The following is a 19,128-nucleotide window of genomic DNA, read 5'->3' on the forward strand; positions in this document are numbered from 1 at the left end:
AGTTGGCATTTGGTGGGATGGCAGTCACAGCCATGACAGCAGTCCTGACCATTCCTGCCAAGAAATCAAAGCTGAAGAATGTGGAGGTGGGGGTGATGGTGGGACTGAGGGGTGGGGAGGCATGACAGGCCATCTGCAGAGAGCATGGGGTGGTCTGTGCAGCTTACAGTGAGCACCATGGCTTGCCCGGTGGAGATGGTGATTTCTGGCTTCCTTTCTAGGATGAGATCATTCGTTGGATTCCCACCAAAAAATCAGCACTCCCTCCCTCAAACAGTTCAACCCTGCTGAGGGCATCTGTGCTGGCTGTTGCTGTGGATGAGGCTCCAGGAACGCCAAGGGCTGATCCTTCAGGGAATCGAAGCCTGGCCACGTGTGGGTGGATGGGGAAGTGAGTAAAAGGATGAGGAACTTGGTCAATCAATGCCTCCCAGTGCTGGAATCCTCCTCGTCATCATCAGAGTCAGATGAAATGAGAGGCACTGGCACTGAGCAAAACTGGAAATGGGTAGGAGTCAGTGGAGGTTTTGGGTGTTTTTTTTTTTTCAATGATCACCTGTGTGATCATTGTTTCAAAGCAGCACATGGCTTAATTCTGAGTTCTGCAAGGGAGAAAAATGTTGTTGCCAGGCTACTTCTGATACCCTAAATAATCTACAAGAAATCCAACCATCTCTTCTTCAGCAAGGCAGAGTCAGACTCAAAGTACTCAGATAAGAGCTGGACCCCACAGCTAATCCCGTTCCTGGGGTGCCTGCAGATGAACAAACTCAGCTGCAAAGCTGAGACCCTTCAGTTTGTGCTCATGTTTTCCAACTTTGCTCCTCTGTAGGTCTCTAGGCAGAGGTCACAGGCAGGGTCCTGCTAGGAAAACGTGCTGAGAGATCAGTGCCTGCTCTTCCCCAGCCCCGAGGCTGAGGGGGGAAGGAGAGAGTGATGGGGCCAGGAGAATGAAGGCTGATAATCCCCTGTGGGTGAGCCATGGACTTGCCAAGAGGGTGGGGAGCAGAGCCTCCTGTTTAGCTCTGGGGGAAGGTTGACTTCACTCCAGAGGGATGGGGGTAGTGCTGGGGTGGCTGCTGGCTGTGGCATGTCCCTGGTGATTTAGATGTGGAGATATGGAGGAGGAAACCCCAGCACAGAGAGGCAGAAAATCCCTTCCAGCATTTCCTGGGAGGTCTGCCGGGTTCTGGAGAAGGCAGGATGGAAAGTGGGCAGGACAAAGGGGTCCTGGGGTGCTCAGAGTAGCTCAGAGAAGCTCTCCAGCCCTGTGTGGGGACCAGTTTGGGGCCAGCTGTGGCCCTGAGGACCTGGCTTGGCAGGATTGGATGGAGACAGGAAGAGGGAGTGCAGAGATGGAGGGGATGGATGGATGGATGGATGGATGGATGGATGGATGGATGGATGGATGGATGGATGGATGGATGGATGGATGGATGACTCCCATCCAGAGGCACTCACCCACCAAAGTTATCTCTTGGGTTAACAAGCCCCACTCCTGTTCTCTGTGGGGCTGGTGAGAGTCAGAGTCAGAGCCACCTGGACTCAGCTTTACCCTCAGCTTAACTCACTGGGATGGAGGGAGCTGTGCAAGGATAAGCTGAGCCCAGGGAGAAGCAAGAGAGGGAACAGAACATGGAAGAAGAAGTAGAAGCTTGTCAGATAACCCAAGAACCCCTGTTTGTGCGTGGGTGTGCACACGTGTGTGTGAAGTACGGCTCTGCCATTTGGCCTTGGTTTGGTCTGCATGGAAGGGGAAGATTTTTGCTCTCACACCTGGATGGAAAGAGGAAACATTTCCAAAGAAGCAGGGATGCCAAGGCAGGTTCATTCACTCTCTTCACAGATCCTCTGGCATCCTCACAGAAGGAACCTTTAGCAGCAGGGGCATGTCTCAACCCCATCTTGTTTCCTCTGTCCCTGTGGCTGCCAGCGATCCCAACCCTCTCTGCCTCCTCCCTGGGTCCATTCAAAGCCTTCCCAGACAGGGCTGGATCAGGAAGCCTCTCCCAGCTTTGGCAGTCCAAGGCTGGCCTTTCCCCAGCAGTTCAGTCATTCCTGCTCTCCCAAACGGAACGTGCCCCAACACCTTTGCCTTGAACCGAGCTGCATTCAGGAACCTGGGTTTGCCCACACATGTTAAAGGTACAGCTGGAGGCCAGGAGCAGGGGAGGCAGCCACAGCTCCAGCGTGGAGGGAAAGGGGAGCCCTCAGCAGAGCCCCAAGCTTGGGGCTGAAGAGGGGGGGGCTGGCTGCTGGAGCAGCAAGGTGTGCCCTGACATCCCAGCCCAGCTCCTTTCCAAAGAGCTCCTCCTCAGCTAACATTTGGCTTTTCAAGCCAGAATTGAGCGTCCTTGAGGAGAGAAACCATCCACAGTAGGAGGACTGGGTCTGCCAGGGGGTCATGCCTGTGATGCTGCAGCTGTGTGGTGGTGATGGGGTCTGGGGGTGGCAGGAGGAGGGATGGGCACAGCAGGGTGGGAGTGCTGGGCTGAGCACTGCTTGGCTCCCAGCCCTGCTCTCCTCCCTGCAGGGCAGCATGGGCAGGGGTTTGTAGGTGTGATCTCTAGGTGCAGCACTTTCATCCCTGCCAGTTTTCAGGCAGAGGCAGCCAAGGAGAAGAGGATGGTCTTCTCCTCCCTTCCTCTTTTGCCCTTTGCATATGGAGAGGGAAATTTATTCTCCTTCCACTCTGTCTGCCATGCCAAGATCTCCAGGGGAAATGAGTTTCCATGGCCAGGGGTTGAAGTTTGCCAGCACAGGCCCTGTGTTATGGTTAATGTGCAAGGGATATGGGCATCTGCCTCTGAAGGGCAACAAACCTCTGGAGCCCTCCAGATTTCCCCTCTGATTATTACAGCATGTTTCTTCCTGCCACAGGTAGTTCATCCCATGCCAGCTGCTGGGCAAAGGAGAAGGATGCAAACAAGAACATGTTAAGTAAAATACTCCTGGATGAGCAAGCTGTAAAGGAAAAGGAAATTATTCCTGTGGAGCAGGATAAAGGCTCACCAAACAGACAGCATGTGGGCAGTGCTCAGAACAGGGAAGGGCTCTTTGAAGGGCATGAAAATCTGCACCAGAGCTAAAACCTGGAGCTGGCTCTCAAGTGAAGGGGGAATCATCTGATGGAAGATAAAGTTTTCATTAAGGACACCATGGCCAGGAGGAAACAACAGGAATCCTGCAGGATGAATGGTGCTGCTCAAGCCCAAGCAGACAGGGCATGATTGCAGGTGTGGTTAGTGCAGAAGAGCAGCAGGACTGGGTCAGACCAAAGGTCTGCCCTGACTCATCTCTGCTCTCAACAGCAGATGCTTCAGGGAGAAGGAGCAGAGCAAACAAGTGGTGACCCAGATATTAACCCAGCTTCCAGACTGCATCCAGTTCAGGCACTTGTGAGCTGAAGCAGCTCTTCTGGGGAGATTAGTGCTGGGGGAGAAAGAGCCTCCAGTTTCCAGGAGACCCCTCATTTCATGGGAAGGAAATGCATTGCATGGCTGGGCAGCACTGGATGCTCAGTGTAGGAGTCCTGTGGTGGTTTTACACTGCTCCTGGCTGTGAAAAGCCCTGTGAGTGTCAGGTACAGCCCTGGCCACCAGGAATTGTCCTGCCAGGCATGGTTGTGGTGCCACAACTGCTCTGGGCAGCTGCAGACAGTGACCATCAGGCTGTGGTCAGGCTTGGCTTTGAGCATGGAGAATTTTGGCCCCAGAGCTGACAGCAGCAGTCTCCAAAACCCAGGCAGTGAAGGTGATCCGTGAGGTGTTTGGACAAGAAACAACAAGAGACTTGTGCAGTCTCTCGAATCCAGATGGAGTAGCAATCAAAAGGAATATGAAATTAAGAAAAATGTAGGGAATGCACATAAAAATATGTCCTGGGGCGAGTTGTTTCCCAAGAATCACAGATTCAGACTTTCTTTGATTAGGAGCATAATACTGAGCCTGGCAAAAAATGGACTCAGTTGGGAAATGGCCCTTGTTTATGTGGTAGGACATAACACAGAAAGTAATGGAAGTTCTCCACGGGCAGTGCAGAAACTGGATAAAACCTGACACAAATAATTACTTACTGTGCAATTACCTTGGCACCAGAGCATCAGGCCAAGCCCAGCTCCTGTTAGAATTCAGCATCACTGTGCAGTGAAGTACTTGTCTGTCTGTCTGCATCCTCTCTCTGTCCTCAGGCCACCCAGAGGAAGGCCATGGCTCTGGTTTTATGGCCCATCAAATCAAGACCAGCCAGTAGGTTCAAAAATTAGAGGGAATGGTACTGAGAAAGACAGAGCGAGCTGCAAAGCACAAAGCTTGGAATCATACAGGCCATGAGTCCTTTAGAGTGCAAACTGGTCTGTGCTCCAGAAGGGCAGGGGGGGCTCAGGCACCTCGGGGTGAGATGGGATGGTGTCATTAGGTCACTTAAAGAGTCACTGACAAAGGTGTCAGCAAAAGCAAGTTTGAATGAAAGTTTGTCAAACTGCAACTTAACAGAGTTTGATGGGCAACATCCACTCTGTCACTTCCTAGGTTGCTGAAGCATACAGAAGAAAATTACCAAAATCATCTTAAAAGGATTTGCTTGGAGACCAGAGACACAAAAAGATAAGAGTGCAAAGGGTAAGGAAGAGCCTCCCATTGAGTCATGGGGTTCAGAGTGGACCCCCTGGCCAAACTCAGCCTGAGATTTGATCAACTGCTTTGATCAAATATAATATATTACACATATTATAAATATAATAAATATACATAAAATATTTATTTATATATTTATATTATAAATATTCATTAAATGTAATAATTACTTATTATAAATATAATAAAATTATTTATTATTTATTATAAAATAATAATGTAATAAATAATATTTATTATTTATTTTTAAAATTATAAATAAATTTTATTATTTATAAGATACATTATAAATCAATTTTATACTTTATAAAATAATTTATTATATAAAATTTATTAAATTATTTATAAAATCATATAAAATATATTTATATATTTATAAATATTTATTTATATATTTATTTAATAATTAAATATTCATTAAATATAACAAATAATATTTATTATAAATGCAATAAATAATTATTTGTTATTTATTATAATAAGTGATAAATATAATAAATAAATAATATTTGTAATTTATGAAATAAATTATAGATAAAATTTATAATTTATGAAATAAATAATAAATATTATGAATACAAATATATTTGTAATAGGGTTTAGCAAATGGGATGGGATGGGATGGGATGGAATGGGATGGGATGGATGGATGGGATGGGATGGGATGTGATGGGATGTGATGGGATGCAGTAGGATGCATTGGGATGCAATGGGATGCGATGGGATGCAATAGGATGCAATAGGATGCAATGGGATGCATTGGGATGCAATGGGGTGCAATGTGGTGCAATGGGATGCAATGGAATGCAATAGGATGCAATGGGATGCATTGGGATGCAATGGGATGCATTGGGATGCAATGGGGTGCAATGTGGTGCAATGGGATGCAATGGGATGCAATGGGATGCAATGGGATGCAATAGGATGCAATGGGATGCAATGGGATGCAATGGGATGCATTGGGATGCAATGGGATGCAATGGGATGCAATGGGATGCAATAGGATGCAATAGGATGCAATGGGATGCAATGGGATGCATTGGGATGCAATGGGATGCATTGGGATGCAGTAGCCCAGCGTGGTGGGGACGCAGCCCTAGAGGGAGCAGGGCTCTGAGCCGCTCCGCTGCGAAGGGCAGAGCCCTCAGCTGAGCGGGTCTCTTCTCTCGCCCTGTGCCCGGGCAGCCCCGGGACAAGCTCCCTGTGCCCGCTCCGCTCCGGCAGAGCCTCCCCGCAGCCCCGGCTCCATCCCCGGCCGCATCGCTCCCCCCGCCGGCCGCTCCGCGCCGCTGCCGAGGACGGGACCGGCCGGGGAGGAGCAGAACGGGGCGGAAGGAGAGAGAGGACGCGCCTCTCACAGCTTCAGGGGGCAGACAAAATGTGTCTGCTTCCCTCCCCTCTGCCCTCCCTCCAGCCCGGCCGCAGGAGATGCGTCCCTAGAGGGGTTTCCCCCGGCATTGTCTCCTCGCTGGCGGTTGGGCAAGATTTGACGGAGTTCGTGCATCTTTCAAAAGAAGGGATTTTGAGACCAAAGGATGCTGCACAGGGGATATGAGCATTTTGGGAGCTGCTCCTCAGGCCGGAGCAGGGCAGATGGGTGGAGGAAATCCTGACACCCTCTGTGCCACACCCATGATAAGATCCCCCCTCAGTAATTCTGGGGGTGCTTGAACTGCTGTGGCAGAGACCTGTGTGTGAGATTCCCACTGGGAATGGTGACTCCATCGACCCCACCACCCTGGGTGCCTGAACACAGGTCGAAGGCCTCAGTCACATGGTTCAGTCTTCCTTTGCAGGGCTGATTTTAGCTGATGAGGCTCGAACCTGTGTGAAATACCAGCCTTCACACATGGAGCCTGAGGGAATGGTGTGAAGCTGTGTCAGGAGAGGCTTAGGTTGGATATTTTCAAATATCCAGAGGGTATTGGGCACTGGAAGAGGCTCCCAAGGCCACAGTACCTGTCTGATTTTTAGAAGGATTTGGACAACACTCTCAGGCACATGTTGTAATTCTTGGGGTTGTCCTGTCACAGGAGTTGGACTCAGAGATCCTTGTGGGTCCCTTCCAACTCAGAACTTTGATTCCATGTTTCTGTGCTGTAGGATGAGTTTAATTCCACAGGTTTCCAGTGTCACCGTTAGCGAGAGCAGAAGCAGGGGCTCCAGGTGCTGGGGCTCTGCGTCCAGGCTGTTTCCAGGTGTGTGACTGGAGTAGTCCCGGTGATCCCTGGCTTGTCACCTTTTTCATCACCTGCATTTTGTACATTTCAGCCACAAACCTTAATGCAGTATTTATGCCACAGTTTGTTTCTCTTACAAAAGTAAGAGTCAGGAAAACAGAGCACAAATCTGTACAGAAATCTTTGTCTATGCTATCTTTCCTCTCTTGAATGCAGGACATGGCTCAGTGGGTAACTGCACCAAGAGGAACCATCTCTGCAGATGCACTGGAGCACTCAGGTGAGGCTGGTGCTGGTTTTGGATCCAGATCTGTCTGTTAGTTTTCTATTTAGTTTGTTGGTTTTTGTTTTTTTTTCTTTTTCAGGTTTGCAAACTGTGTCCTCAGTCAGCACAAACCACAGGGAGAATTTCCACTCGGAAAGTACAGGGGAGTTTCTTTACTGCTGTGCAGGCACGGGAAGGCTCCATTTCAGCTCCAACAGGGAAAGGGCTGTTCTGTTCCATCCTTGCTGACTGTCTGGGTCTGAAAGAGGCCAGCTTATTCCTCAAGTCCTGACATAACCCCTTGTATGGCATTTCCCCCAAGGCAGTGAAATTCCAACCACTTGATGCTTCAGGCTGTGACCTTTGAAGGGTTAAGAGAGCCCAAACCTCCTGAGCTCGTTCTGATGCTCAGCTAAAGCCAGGCCAGCTGCACTTTGTTGTAGCACTGGGTTGGCTCCTTTGGGCTCTGCCAGTCTGCTGGGACAGCAGTGTTGTCCCATGGGATGGGACATGGCCTTGGAGAGGGATCACTGCACCTCCAGAGCTGTGACACCCAGCAATCCTGGGGCAGCCTGCTGGCTTTCCTGAGCTTGCTGGGACTCGTGCACCAGAGGGGAAGGCAGGGGAGAGCAGGGCTGGAGACCCTTCCCCTGCACAGGACCCAAGCTCCTGTGCTGTCTGGTGGCCCTGGCAGGAGGGCTGGGCTGGAAGGAGTGGAGGAGCTGCCTCTCACAGGGGAGCAGAGCGAGGGATCCTGGCTGAGAGGGAGTGACTGGAGAGCAGCTGGCACAGGATGGCTGATCTCCTGCAGCCCCTGCCTGTCCTCCTGTCCTCTGCCCTGCCCAAACCTCCTCTCAACAGCTCTCCAGGCCTGGAGGTGGGTCACATCCAGCTGGCTCTTGCAGGGGTCACGGGCAGTGGTGCCCTTCTCTGTGTCAGGTCTGCCAGTTTGTAGAGCTGCTCCCACAGTGGGGAGGCATTCACTGTGTCTCCCCTGGGAGCCCCCTTTGGCTAGGAGCCCTGGGGGGCAGTGTGGCCAGGGCAAGGGGTGCTGTGCTTCCCCTGCCCCCCTGGGCTGAGCTTTCCCAGGGGGGTCACACACCTTGGCCATATAAAGTGTCTGTGTCCTGTGGGATCTGCAGCCAGGAGTGACCCTGTGCAGGATCCTGACAGCCCTGCTGGGAGCACAGCACACCCCACAGGGCTGTCAGCACGGACCTCACAGCTGAGCCAGAGCTCTTGAAACTTGGCTATTTTTAGCCCATGCAAATGGGGGTGTTTACTTTCCTACTCTTGTGCCTTTTTGCCTTTCCCAGGGATTTTATTGCTGATGAAAACAAGGGCCTGAGAGCCATGTGAGTGTCTGTGCTGGCTGCTGCAGTGACCCCATCTCTGCCCACATGTTTCCCACCCAATATTCCCCAAGCCCTTTACAGTGATGGGCTGGAATGGGCAGAAACACCTCAGCTTACCTTGGACCAGAACCTTTTTTGGGGCTGGGAGACCTGTGGGAACAACTTGAACCCATGCATGAGGTTGGTGTTGAGGGGGCAGTCCCTCTCTCACCAGGATGGGATGAAACAGAGGAACATTGCAGGCTGGTTTATTGTCAGTGTTTCAAATCAGTATTTTTTATTACAGAAACTCATCAGGTTGCTCACACTGTGGCAGGAATTTAATAATATAAGGCACAGGGAACATTCAGAGGTAAAAAAAGAGTTCTCAGCCTGTGAGATTTAACCATCACTTTGCTCCTGTCAGGACCCTCTCTTATTAAGCAAAATCCAAATACCTTCTCCCTTCCATCCTTTGCATCCCTTAAATCCACAACAGGAAAAAAAAATATTACAGCCTTTCCCTCAAGCATGTGGCACACAGGCCACTTTCTGGGCAGAAATATCCCTTCCAAGTCTGACACAGCTTCTCTGGAAGAGCAGGGCTGGAATTAGGCACAGCCAAGGCAGAGGGGTGGGAAGTGCTTCAGGGCACTGTGATTTGGGGAGAGCCAAGAGCTTTGTCTCACCTGGAGCTGAATCACAGAACCAAGGTGAGCCACACATACACCCTGGGGAACAGGCAGCCACACAGAAAACACGACAGCAGCGTGGTCATTGAGTGATGGTGAAGCATGTAGCACTTTCAAACTTTATTATTCAAGAGGATTTTACAGGATGGTAATAATTTCATCTTACTTGTTTTAAATTCTGTGCACTTCCCTATTCGCTTGTTCAGTTTATATTTTTTTTTCTGTGCCCAATAACTGCTAAACCCTGGGAATGGGAGGGAAAAAAAAAAACAAAATCCTACCCCTCTCTGTCTTTCTCACCCCTCTCCACCCTTCCTACCACGAGCTGGGTGGCCACAATGTCACCTGCAGCTGCTCTGCTTGAGAACCCAATCCTCCTACATCCTCTGGCTCTGCCTTCCCTCGCTGGCATCTGTGCCTGGGGCGGTGAATCAGCTGAGAGGGTTTTGTGTCTGAGTGTCCAGGAACGTGCTGCTAGCGAGAAGTCAAGAGAAGTCTGAGAGCGGATGGTGAGGCAGAGCGGATATTTAGCACAGGAACAATCAGCAGTAAAGACGTAGGAGAGAGAAGAGGCTGGTAAGAGCGTGTGGAAACAGCTGGGTGAGTAATCTAGTGGTGATAGATAAGGCTATGAATGAGGACTGTTATTTCTCTTAGCACCGTTACTACATATGTTTAGACCTATATTAGCACCTTGTTCCCAGGGAAAAACAAAACAAAACAAAAGCAGTTTAAAAACCAAAGGAAGTGGGAAGGTTAAAACATGACAAAACAGGCAGCAGAGCAGGAAGGTGAGCGTTTAGATCACAAGATCCTTGTCTATGTCCTCTGTGGAAGGAAAAGAGAGACAAAGTTAGGAGGTGGATACTGCCAGGCTCCCACTGTTCCTGCACCCTTCCCAGTCCCCCCTGCTTGCCCTCACCCAGGGCTGGCTGTGATGCATTGCCTCATGCACATTGGGGGTTCTGGGGGTGCTCTTCAGCCCCTCCTGCCCCATTCCTCCTGGGTACTTACGCTCCTTGATGCCAAAGCAGCTGGCCCACTCCTCCAGGGCGATGTACTTGTCGTTGTCCAGGTCGCAGGCCTCGAAGAAGCGAGTGGTGCAGTGCTCCATGGGGATCAGGGGGGCACGCAGCGGGGCCAGCTCCGTGTGGGACAGGTACCTGCCAGGGTCACCACCACACCCTCACAGCAGGGAAGCTGCTGGTCCCAGCTCTCTGCTTTGGCTGCTGGCCCTGTGCCCTCCCAGTATCAGCCACCGAGTGTCACGAGGGTCAAGGGCTGGTCACAAAACAGCCACCAGCTGGGGGTCCCTGCCAGCTGCCCCCACCCCACAGGCCTGAGCTGAGTGTGTGATCACTCCCATGCCCATCTGCAGCCCACAGCTAAGCCAGCAGCTGCTATCTCAGCTGCTGCAGTTATCCCAGGGCCTTTGGACTACGATATTTTAGGGGACTGTCATAGAACAGTAAATCTGAGAAGGGAGAAACTCCACACCCAAGGGAGGTGGGAGCAGCTGGGGCTGGGGGAGGCCCCTCTTGCTGCAGAAGAGCAGTTTGCAGAAGGCAAAGGTGCCTCTACCCCAGCCTGGTTTGCCACAACCTCTGCCACCAGCCACCCACTTGTGTCACATCTCGAGCCTGCATTGACACCTTCTACTGCCAAATCACCCTGCTCCTCAGGCAGGAGATGGCTCTGGGCTCCTCGTCCTGCTGTGCTGGTACTCACCCATCAATGGGGTGCTGGTCCAGCTGCCCGAACTGCCAGTGCACAGGGAAGATGTACATGTTGTAGTTCTTCTCAAAGTCCCGGGCCAGGAGCTCCACGGTGTGGTCACCGGCCTCCAGGCGCTTCTCGTTCTCGTGGATCTTCTTCACCTGCCATGGGAGAGGTGGGGAGGCCTTGTCAGCAGGGAAATGGGGACCAAGAGTCAATCCCACAGGTCATTCTGGATGTGCTGGCCTCCACTGTGGGGGTGAGCTCCCAGACCCGTGCCCTGTGCCCCACCTTGAGCTTCTGCTTCTCGGTCAGCAGGTTGTTGTCCTCATCGCGCTCGTACAGCGTGATCAGCACGTTCTTGAGCCAGTCCCGCATGCGCAGGGGGAACTCAGTCAGCTCCGTGTCCAGGCAGGCAGGGATGACTGCAAGTCACACACAGGGCTCAGTGCAGCATCTGCACATGCAGCTCCACGCCCTGGACACAGCCCTGGTGCCCTCACAACTCAGCCCTGAGCTTGCCAGGATCTTTGCCCTCCACCAGGCCGTGAACATGGGGCTGTGCCCAGTTAGAGGTGCCTTTGTCGGAGGGAGTGGCTCCACTTACATTTGCAAGGCCCAATGTAGTCCAGGTGCAGCTTGTGTCCCTTCTTGGTTCCCTCCAAGGTGCACTTGGTGGCAAAGAAATGGCAGGAGGAGTCGTAGGTCTTGTTGTCAGTGCCACAGACCTGCACAGGAAGGGGAGATGCTGCGTGAGAGGCAGGGAGAGCCTCCAGATGAGATGTTTAACTCATTCCTGGGGTGGGCAATGGCTCCTTCTTCATCACCAGATGGGGACCAGCCACCCTGACACTGTCTCCATGTGTCACCATCTCTGGCAAAGCCCATGTGGGTCCCTCCCTGCCCTGGGCACTGAGCAGATCCTGCCCTCACCTTCTCGAAGACACCGGCGGTGGCAGGGCAGCTGGAGGGGTCCTGGCACACACACATGGGTGAGTTGTTGTCATCCACCTCACACACCTTGCCATGCTTGCAGTGGTGGTTCTGGCAGGGATCTGGAGCAGGAGGGGAGCAAAGTCAGAGCCAGCCACATCCTCACCTCCCATGAGATGCTCAGGGCACCTCAGCACAGAGGGAAGACTGAGAATTCACCAGGGACAGGTCCCCACATCTGTTCTCACACTGAGAAGATGGGAAGGTTTACAGAAGTCCATGGTAGCCCTGGGGCTAATCCTGGACTCCTTTCTGTAGCCACACCAGTGGCTTTTCTGTTGCAAAGATGGGCTTACAGAGAGCCCAGGGCTGGAAGAGGCCATGTGCCTCTTGCTCTGAATGTGCATCCAGGCTGGCATCGTCCTTGTGCTACAGCCCTGCCCAAAGGAGCCCATCACTGTTTGGGGTGGCTAAAGCTCCCTGACACAAGGAGGGGACAGTGTCCCTGCCAGCTGGAGGGCAGGGGAAGAGTGACTTACTCTCTGCAACAATCTCCTCTACATCCTCTGTGGGTTCCTCAAACTCTCCCACCTCCACCTGGACAGGATTGGCCCCCACGGGCTCCTGCAAAAGAGGTCGGTGTTTCTGCTGTGGGTGCACAGCCCCAGCTCCTGTGGGGCAGAGCAGCCCCCCATGGCTCCCCAGAGCTTTGGAGATGCTCTTTGCAGAGCAGTGGCTGCTGAGGGGATGGGTGAGGAGGAGGGACAGAACCACCTACCTCTGTGGTGGGATCTTCGATGACCTCTGTCTCATCAGGCAGAGCCTCCTGCTGCAGAGGAAAACGCACATGCGTGGGGGTCCAAGGGGGGGGACCCACTGGAACAGGCAGTAGGGCCACCCTCAAGTTGTCCCTCATTCCTCAGTACTTTATTTTTTATAAAAGCAAATCCCCTTGGCTGCTCCAGATGAACAACCCTGACAGCTCTGCTGTCTCCTGCACTTACCGGTGCTGCCAGGGCTTTGCCTGCCAGGCAGAGAAGGAAAAAAATCCAGGCCCTCATCTTTCAGCAGACCTTGAATAAAGCAGAGGAAAAGGAGGGATGAGGAAGGAGGCCACTGTGTGCTGCTGGGCTCCAGGCAGAGCAGACACTTCGAGGAAGGCGTTCTCTCCATTTCCTGCCTCGTCTGTTTGGTGTTACAGACCCACATGATGGCTTTTGAAGCCAAAACCTTGGGCCAAATTGTGTTTCCAAGATAAAGTCGTTTGATTTTGCAAAATGAGACAGTGGGGTTTAGATGTCTGTTGCTCTCCTGGATGGCCTTTAGGAAAATCACAGTCAAAATGGCTCTTTCCTTCTCTGGAGGGTTTTTTTTCACCAATCCCCCCATATTTTTCACATTAAAAATCTCCTGATAAGAGTGCCAGGTACAAGGAATGAAACTCTATCATCTTAGTTGCCAATCAGAATAAATATGGAACTGGATGAAGGAAATAGATAACAGACAAACAATGAGACAGAGCACTTGAGAATGAAATCCTTTAGAAAACCCCTTCCCCATGGACACAGACACCCCTAGGGGTATCAGAGACCAGTCCCTCATCCCCAGCACCCCAAAATGTTGGTGTGTCTATTGTTTATCCCTTTCCTGCTCAGACCCAAGGCTCCCCAGACTGCATTTGAGGGACCCAAGACTCTTTGGGGTTGTGTCCTGCTGCGAGACGAGCTCCAGAAGGACGAGCCCTTTGCACCCCCTCAGTCTGAGCTGCTGCAGAGCCCCTGCAGGAGAGGGGGCGGCTGCAGTGTGAGCCAGGAGAGCACAGCTGGTGACATGCCCGTGTCCTCGTCCCCCCGGTTCCTGTTTGGCAGGGCTGGTTGCTCTGTGTGCGGGCACAGGGAGCTCAGCTGCCCGCTTGGTATGCGGCTGGCATCGCTGCTGGAACATCCTCTGTCCCCTGCATCCTGCCAGCCAGGGGACCTGTCCTCCTGCCAAGCCTCCCCTTCCGCCTGCCCTCCTCCCCTCCACCTGCACACAGCCCGCCCTGGGGCCAGCCACCGAGCTGTTCATGATTATTGATGGCACAGAAAGCCTTGGAGGAGGTTTCTCCTTCTCTCCCAGGGTATCCAATGGCACTGCAGCCTTTTCCTGCTTGTGCACAGCAGCTCTCTGGGTGTAAGGCCACCCCAAAGCTGTGCTGCCAGGGCACCAACCCGGCTGGGCTCTGCCTCCTGATTTAGAGAGGTTTGGACACTCAGGGAAAATCCTCTTTGCAATCTCAGGACCTCACCCAGCCTCTAGTGGGGTGCAGGTCACACTGTGGGCAGGGGTGATGAGCTCTTTGGGGCTGTGGGCAGGGGTTATGAGCTCTTTGGGGCTGTGGGCAGGGGTGATGAGCTCTTTGGGGCTATAGGGAGGGGTGATGAGCTCTTTGGGGCTGTGGGCAGGGGTGGTGAGCTCTTTGGGGCTGTGGGCAGGGGTGATGAGCTCTTTGGGGCTGTGGGCAGGGGTGATGAGCTCTTTGGGGCTGTGGGCAGGGGTGATGAGCTCTTTGGGGCTGTGGGCAGGGGTGATGAGCTCTTTGGCTCTGTTGAGGCTGCAGCTGAGCAGCTCCCTCCTCTCCCTGCCAGCATTTGCCAGCAGAGATCACTGGTTCTTTCTTCCTGCAAGGGTTCTTTGGGGAGAGAGGTGGAAAAGTACAGGTGATTCTGGCCATGTCCTCCCTTGCTGGTATCCCCTGGCTAGTAAAGGCTCCTCCTGGGATTTTTGCTTTGGAAGGTGCTCTGAGGTTCAGTGGTGCTCCCTGGGCAGTGCCCAGCCTGGAGGAGAGGATGCACATGTGGAAGGTGGCACTAAGGAGAACCCAACCCCATGCCAAGGCCATCTTAGATCATTTCCCCAAGCTTTAAAAAAGCCTTGAATTTCAAAGTCTGGGCATGCAGTAAGTGGGGTCAGGGAATTAGGTGTTTGCTAGGAGCCAGCAGACAGTTGGAGCTGCCAGTGTTGTGTTTGGAGGAAGAAGGAGCATGAAAAAGTCTGAGCAAACAGCCTCTGCAGAACTGTCTTGTGCCTTAGATGGTAAAACAGATTTATAATAAAATAACAACTTTTTGGAGGCAAAGCTGTGCAGTGAGGACATTGCAGAGTCTGTGAGCCCCTGGCTGGGTTGCAAATGGTCATTCCTGAATGCCTGGTGGCCAAAAGTCCTGAAATAACAGCTCAGGAGCCCTGCACACAGGGTTGCTCTATGAGGATAACGTGGTCCATGGTGCAAGTCTCCCTCCTGGTGGAGCAACCATGGTCCTGCTATCCAAGAGGATGCTCTTTGGAGCTGGCAGCTGTGCCACACCACGAGCTGAGGGACCTGGAAGGATCCCTGAGGGGCTCTGCACTGGGAATGCCTGGTACTGCTTTGTGAGCCCTATGGAGGGCAGAGGGCAGCTGTGGGGTCATTTTGGACAGAAGAAAACAGGGAAAAGATTTTAGCAACCAGGGACTTAGGCCCTTCTGCATCCTAAAGGAATCAACAGACACCAGCACTTTGCAGGATGCTGGAAACCAGCTCAGAAAAGGCTGCTGATAATATAGAATAAGAGAAGCTCCATGGTCACCACCCTCTCCTCAGGCCTGCCATGCTCAATGCTGTGGATTGAGCAGACAACCATGGGCTGCAGGACCCATGGGCTGTGCAGAGTTTTTAATACCTGATCCCACTTACATCCTACATGGAGACTTCAGCTCCCAGTCACTCTTTAAATAGAGTCTGGGGGCTCCCCCAAACCCCTCCTGGAGGTTAACCCCAGGAAGGTTTCACACCTGGAGAGGTGAACCCCAATGGTTCACCTCTCCAGCATGGCCCTCATTGCAGCACCAGCTGCTCATTGCATTTCACAGCCATACCCCAGAGAAGAAAACCATGGGGTGTAGAGAGGGCAGAGCCTGACCCTCAGCACCTCCATAAACCCCAAGCCAGCTGCTCAGGGAACTCTTTACCAGGCTCCCCCCAAGCTTGTGGCACCACCATCAGCTCCTCCTGATGGGGAATGTACCCCACAGTGATGCACAGAGAGTCTGTGCCACTGGGTCTTTCCTGGAGACCCCAGCTGATTGGGGAGCCTTTGTGGGGTGGGGAGGACGCTGATGGGGCGGGTGCAGCCTCCAGGAGAGGCTCCATGGATGGTGGAGCTTGGTCCATGTGGCGCTGGCCCTGTCCAGGGTTGCGTAAGCCCTTTGGGATGCCACGTTAGCGTGGGGAGGAGTCTCTCCCTGGCCACTTGGGCAGCTCCTCCTCGCCCTGGCTGCCACCCCTGCTACCCCGGGCAAGGGGCTCCGTGGCCTCCTCCCCCTGCAGCCACAGAGGCAGCAATGGGCAATGGGGGGCACAGCCCTGCCGCGCCTCAGCTCCTGCCTGCACCCCAGCCCGCCAGCAGGGTCTCCTGCACCCACCCTCCCTCTGCCCACTGCTCCTCCGAGTCTCTGGAGGATCTGACATTCCCCCACCTCACACTGAGTGTAAAGGCAAAGCTGCCCCAGGAAAAGATTCTGCCAAACCCGGCTGGGGTCACAGTGCTCAAGGTGCAGGTGGGTGACCAAGTGTGACCCCCACGGAGACACAACACCAGGGCTGGGTCCCCACTGCCTGCCCTGCCCTCCCTGTGCACGCAAGACCCTCTGAGCTTCACTCATCAGCCACTCCCAGGCTGAAATTCCATTTGAAGCCGGAGATGTTTGTGTGAGTTCCCATGAAGCTCCCTGCTGAACAGGTCCCTGCACGTCCCGTGCTGGCTCACCCAGATGTGCTGCAGCTGCCCTGGGTGCCTGGGGAGCAGGGCAGGGGACTGGGCAGAAGCCAGCCGGGCTCCTGCCACCTGCACAGACCCCTCTCACACACTGTGCAGGCTCAGAGAGCCATGCAAGGCTTAGATGGAACTGAAATTCCCTTTAGCTCACACACACACTTGCTCTGAGTAAAACACAGTGGGGAGAAAAATCCCCCTGCCCCATGTGCCTGTGTAGAGTCACTAAAGACACGGCTACACCACAGCACTGTGTGAGCCCATTCCCTGTGCTGGGAGCTCTGTGTGAGCTCAGAAATGCTCAGATCTTACAGGGCTTGTTGATACAACAGCAAGAGCCCAGCCCCATCACAGCTCTGTGCTGGAGCTGCCATAGTTTCTCCAGATTACAGACTGAATCCATAATGGAAAACAATTAAATTAGTACCAAGCAAAGAGCCTGGATGTGCTGTGGGCTGCAGGCAGCCACTCATGGATGAGCCCTGAGTGAGACAGAATTTTGCTGTCTGTCCTGCCTGAGCTTTTTCTTTTGTGTGGGCTGGACCTAAGGCAGTGTCCAAAGCAGCCCGGACGCTTTGTGCCAGGTGCGGGGGGTCCCTCCAGCCCCGGGGGTGCCACCAGCTGATCCCGCACAGCTCCACCAAGGAGACAGAGAATAAACTGTCCGATAAATATTCTGTAAAAAATGCAAACCATCTCCAAAGCATTCCCTGGACCTGCCCTGCCACAAGCGCTCCGGCGATAACAGCCCTGACATCCCTCGGACCAGAGGACCCAGAAAAGGTTTCCATGGGAGCCGACATTCCTCTGGGGCTGAGTCATGGAAGAGCAGAGTGTTGTGGAAGGAAGGGCTTGAAAAAAAAGTTCGAAAAGTTTATTTCTGCTCTCCCCCCTCCCAACACCGCCCGCACCCCTGCTCCTGCCTATGTGGCAGACAATGGCTTGGCTTCAGCTGCCGCGCCCGACGCCACAGCTTTTCTTTTCCACTTAAAACTCGCCCAACAAACGGCTGCAATTAACTTCTGTCCTTTTGGAGGGATGCTGAGTTTTTGGGCTGTTTCAAGCTGGTGCCCTCTGAGGACTCAGGAGTACTGGTGCCATTGCCGGTACCCCCCATTTCACTCCAACTTGAAACTTCTGCCTTTCGGTTTGGCTGGGGATTCAGCCGGTTAAATTTTTTTTTTTTTTTTTTTTTTTTTTTTTTTTTTTTTTTTTTGGCTGGATGCTTTCTTAGAGAAGGGACACAAAGAGCAGAGTGAGACTGTCACGTCAGCGGGCCGGGAAGGACAGCAGCTGCCTTTAAAGGAAACGAGCCCTCGTCTCTTCTATGTGGACCTAAAATTGTGCCTGGCGGAACCCAAGTTCTTAAAACTTAAAAAAAAAAAACACCCCGAAAGAGTTTTGCTCCTCCTCTCCTGCAATCTCCGTCTCCCTAACAGTCGATCAGCCAGAGTTTGGCAAGCCAGGGCAGCAGACTTGAAAGGCATTCAGAGTTTGCTTGGAACAAAAAGCCGAGTGTCTTTTTTTTTTTTTTTTCAAAGGAGAAATAAGACCGGCTGCTCTGAAAGAAATAAAACCGCTGACATGAAGCCAGCAGCTCTTTTATTCTTCCTCTGGATACTCCGGTGAGTAAAACATCACCCTCCAACACACCTCAGGCTGGGAGAAGTGGGGACTGTTCATAACTACATCTGATTTTCTCTGCAGATTGGTTTGATGTGCCCACACCTTGGTGTCATGGATCTCACTAAAGAGCTACCCACCAGCTGAAAACACAGAGGGGGAAAAGGGAGGAGGGAGAAGAATGAGGGCAAATCAAACCTTTACAGTCAGATGCCACCAAAGCATTAAAGCTCTGGCAGCGAAATTGAATAAGAGACGGTTTAGAAGGGGAAATGCTGCGAAGAGGAGAAAGGGGTGAAGTCAGGAGGGGTCTCTAAAGGCACCGCGTCCAGCTGCCCATCCCGAGTGACGCACTGCCAGCACTGGATGGGGACAGGGCTGGGACGGCGGGGCCAGGGACCCCCACGAGTGGGGCTGTGGGACCCCCGTGTCGGGAGGAAAAGCACAGCAAAGGCAATCGCGGAGCTCGGGCCATACCTCGCAGTCCCGGCAGCACGGCTGAGGGAACTTCAGGCGCTTGGACAGGCTGGAGGACTCTGCAAGTTTTAGAAGGAGGCAGGAGGAAGCCAAAGGGTGGGCTGGGTTTCCCTCTGCCTCTCCCCCTCCTCCTCCTCTCTAGCTTTCCAAATCGGTCTCTTCCTCTCCTCCGCTTCCCAGTGGGCAGTCCCTGAGCTTGGCTCCACAGGATAGACCAGAGAAATCAAGCTGAAAATCAAAGGGTCCCTGTCAGGGACAGAGCAGTCCCCAGCAGCCCTCCCAGCAGTCACTGTCACAGCAGCTGCCTGCGCTGAGTTTTCAGTTCTCTGTCTCTCTCGGACTGACAGCACACGGGGATGGGGAAATGCCATCTCTCTGCCTGGTTCTGCACCTCCTAACACCTCGACCTGCTGCAATTGCAATGTTAAATGCTGTCATTTCTCAGTCCCTGAGCTGGTGTTTCCCATCCTCAGGGGGGTGC

At 52.9% G+C, this 19,128-nt stretch overlaps 1 protein-coding gene across 1 annotated transcript; it reads right to left on the reverse strand.

Annotated features, from left to right (window-relative positions):
- Positions 1-8,681: 8,681 nt before the first annotated feature.
- SPARC (secreted protein acidic and cysteine rich) lies at positions 8,682-18,774 on the reverse strand. Its single transcript, XM_036391657.2, has 10 exons — positions 18,648-18,774; positions 12,759-12,827; positions 12,533-12,583; positions 12,294-12,378; positions 11,755-11,876; positions 11,429-11,549; positions 11,113-11,246; positions 10,834-10,982; positions 10,120-10,268; positions 8,682-9,933 (listed from the first exon to the last, which is right to left on the reverse strand). The coding sequence occupies exons 2-10, from the start codon at positions 12,813-12,815 to the stop codon at positions 9,905-9,907; spliced, it is 897 nt and encodes a 298-aa protein (XP_036247550.1). The 5' UTR covers positions 12,816-12,827; positions 18,648-18,774; the 3' UTR covers positions 8,682-9,904.
- Positions 18,775-19,128: the final 354 nt, after the last annotated feature.

Source organism: Molothrus ater, chromosome 15, assembly GCF_012460135.2.
Source record: "Molothrus ater isolate BHLD 08-10-18 breed brown headed cowbird chromosome 15, BPBGC_Mater_1.1, whole genome shotgun sequence".
NCBI lineage: Eukaryota > Metazoa > Chordata > Aves > Passeriformes > Icteridae > Molothrus > Molothrus ater.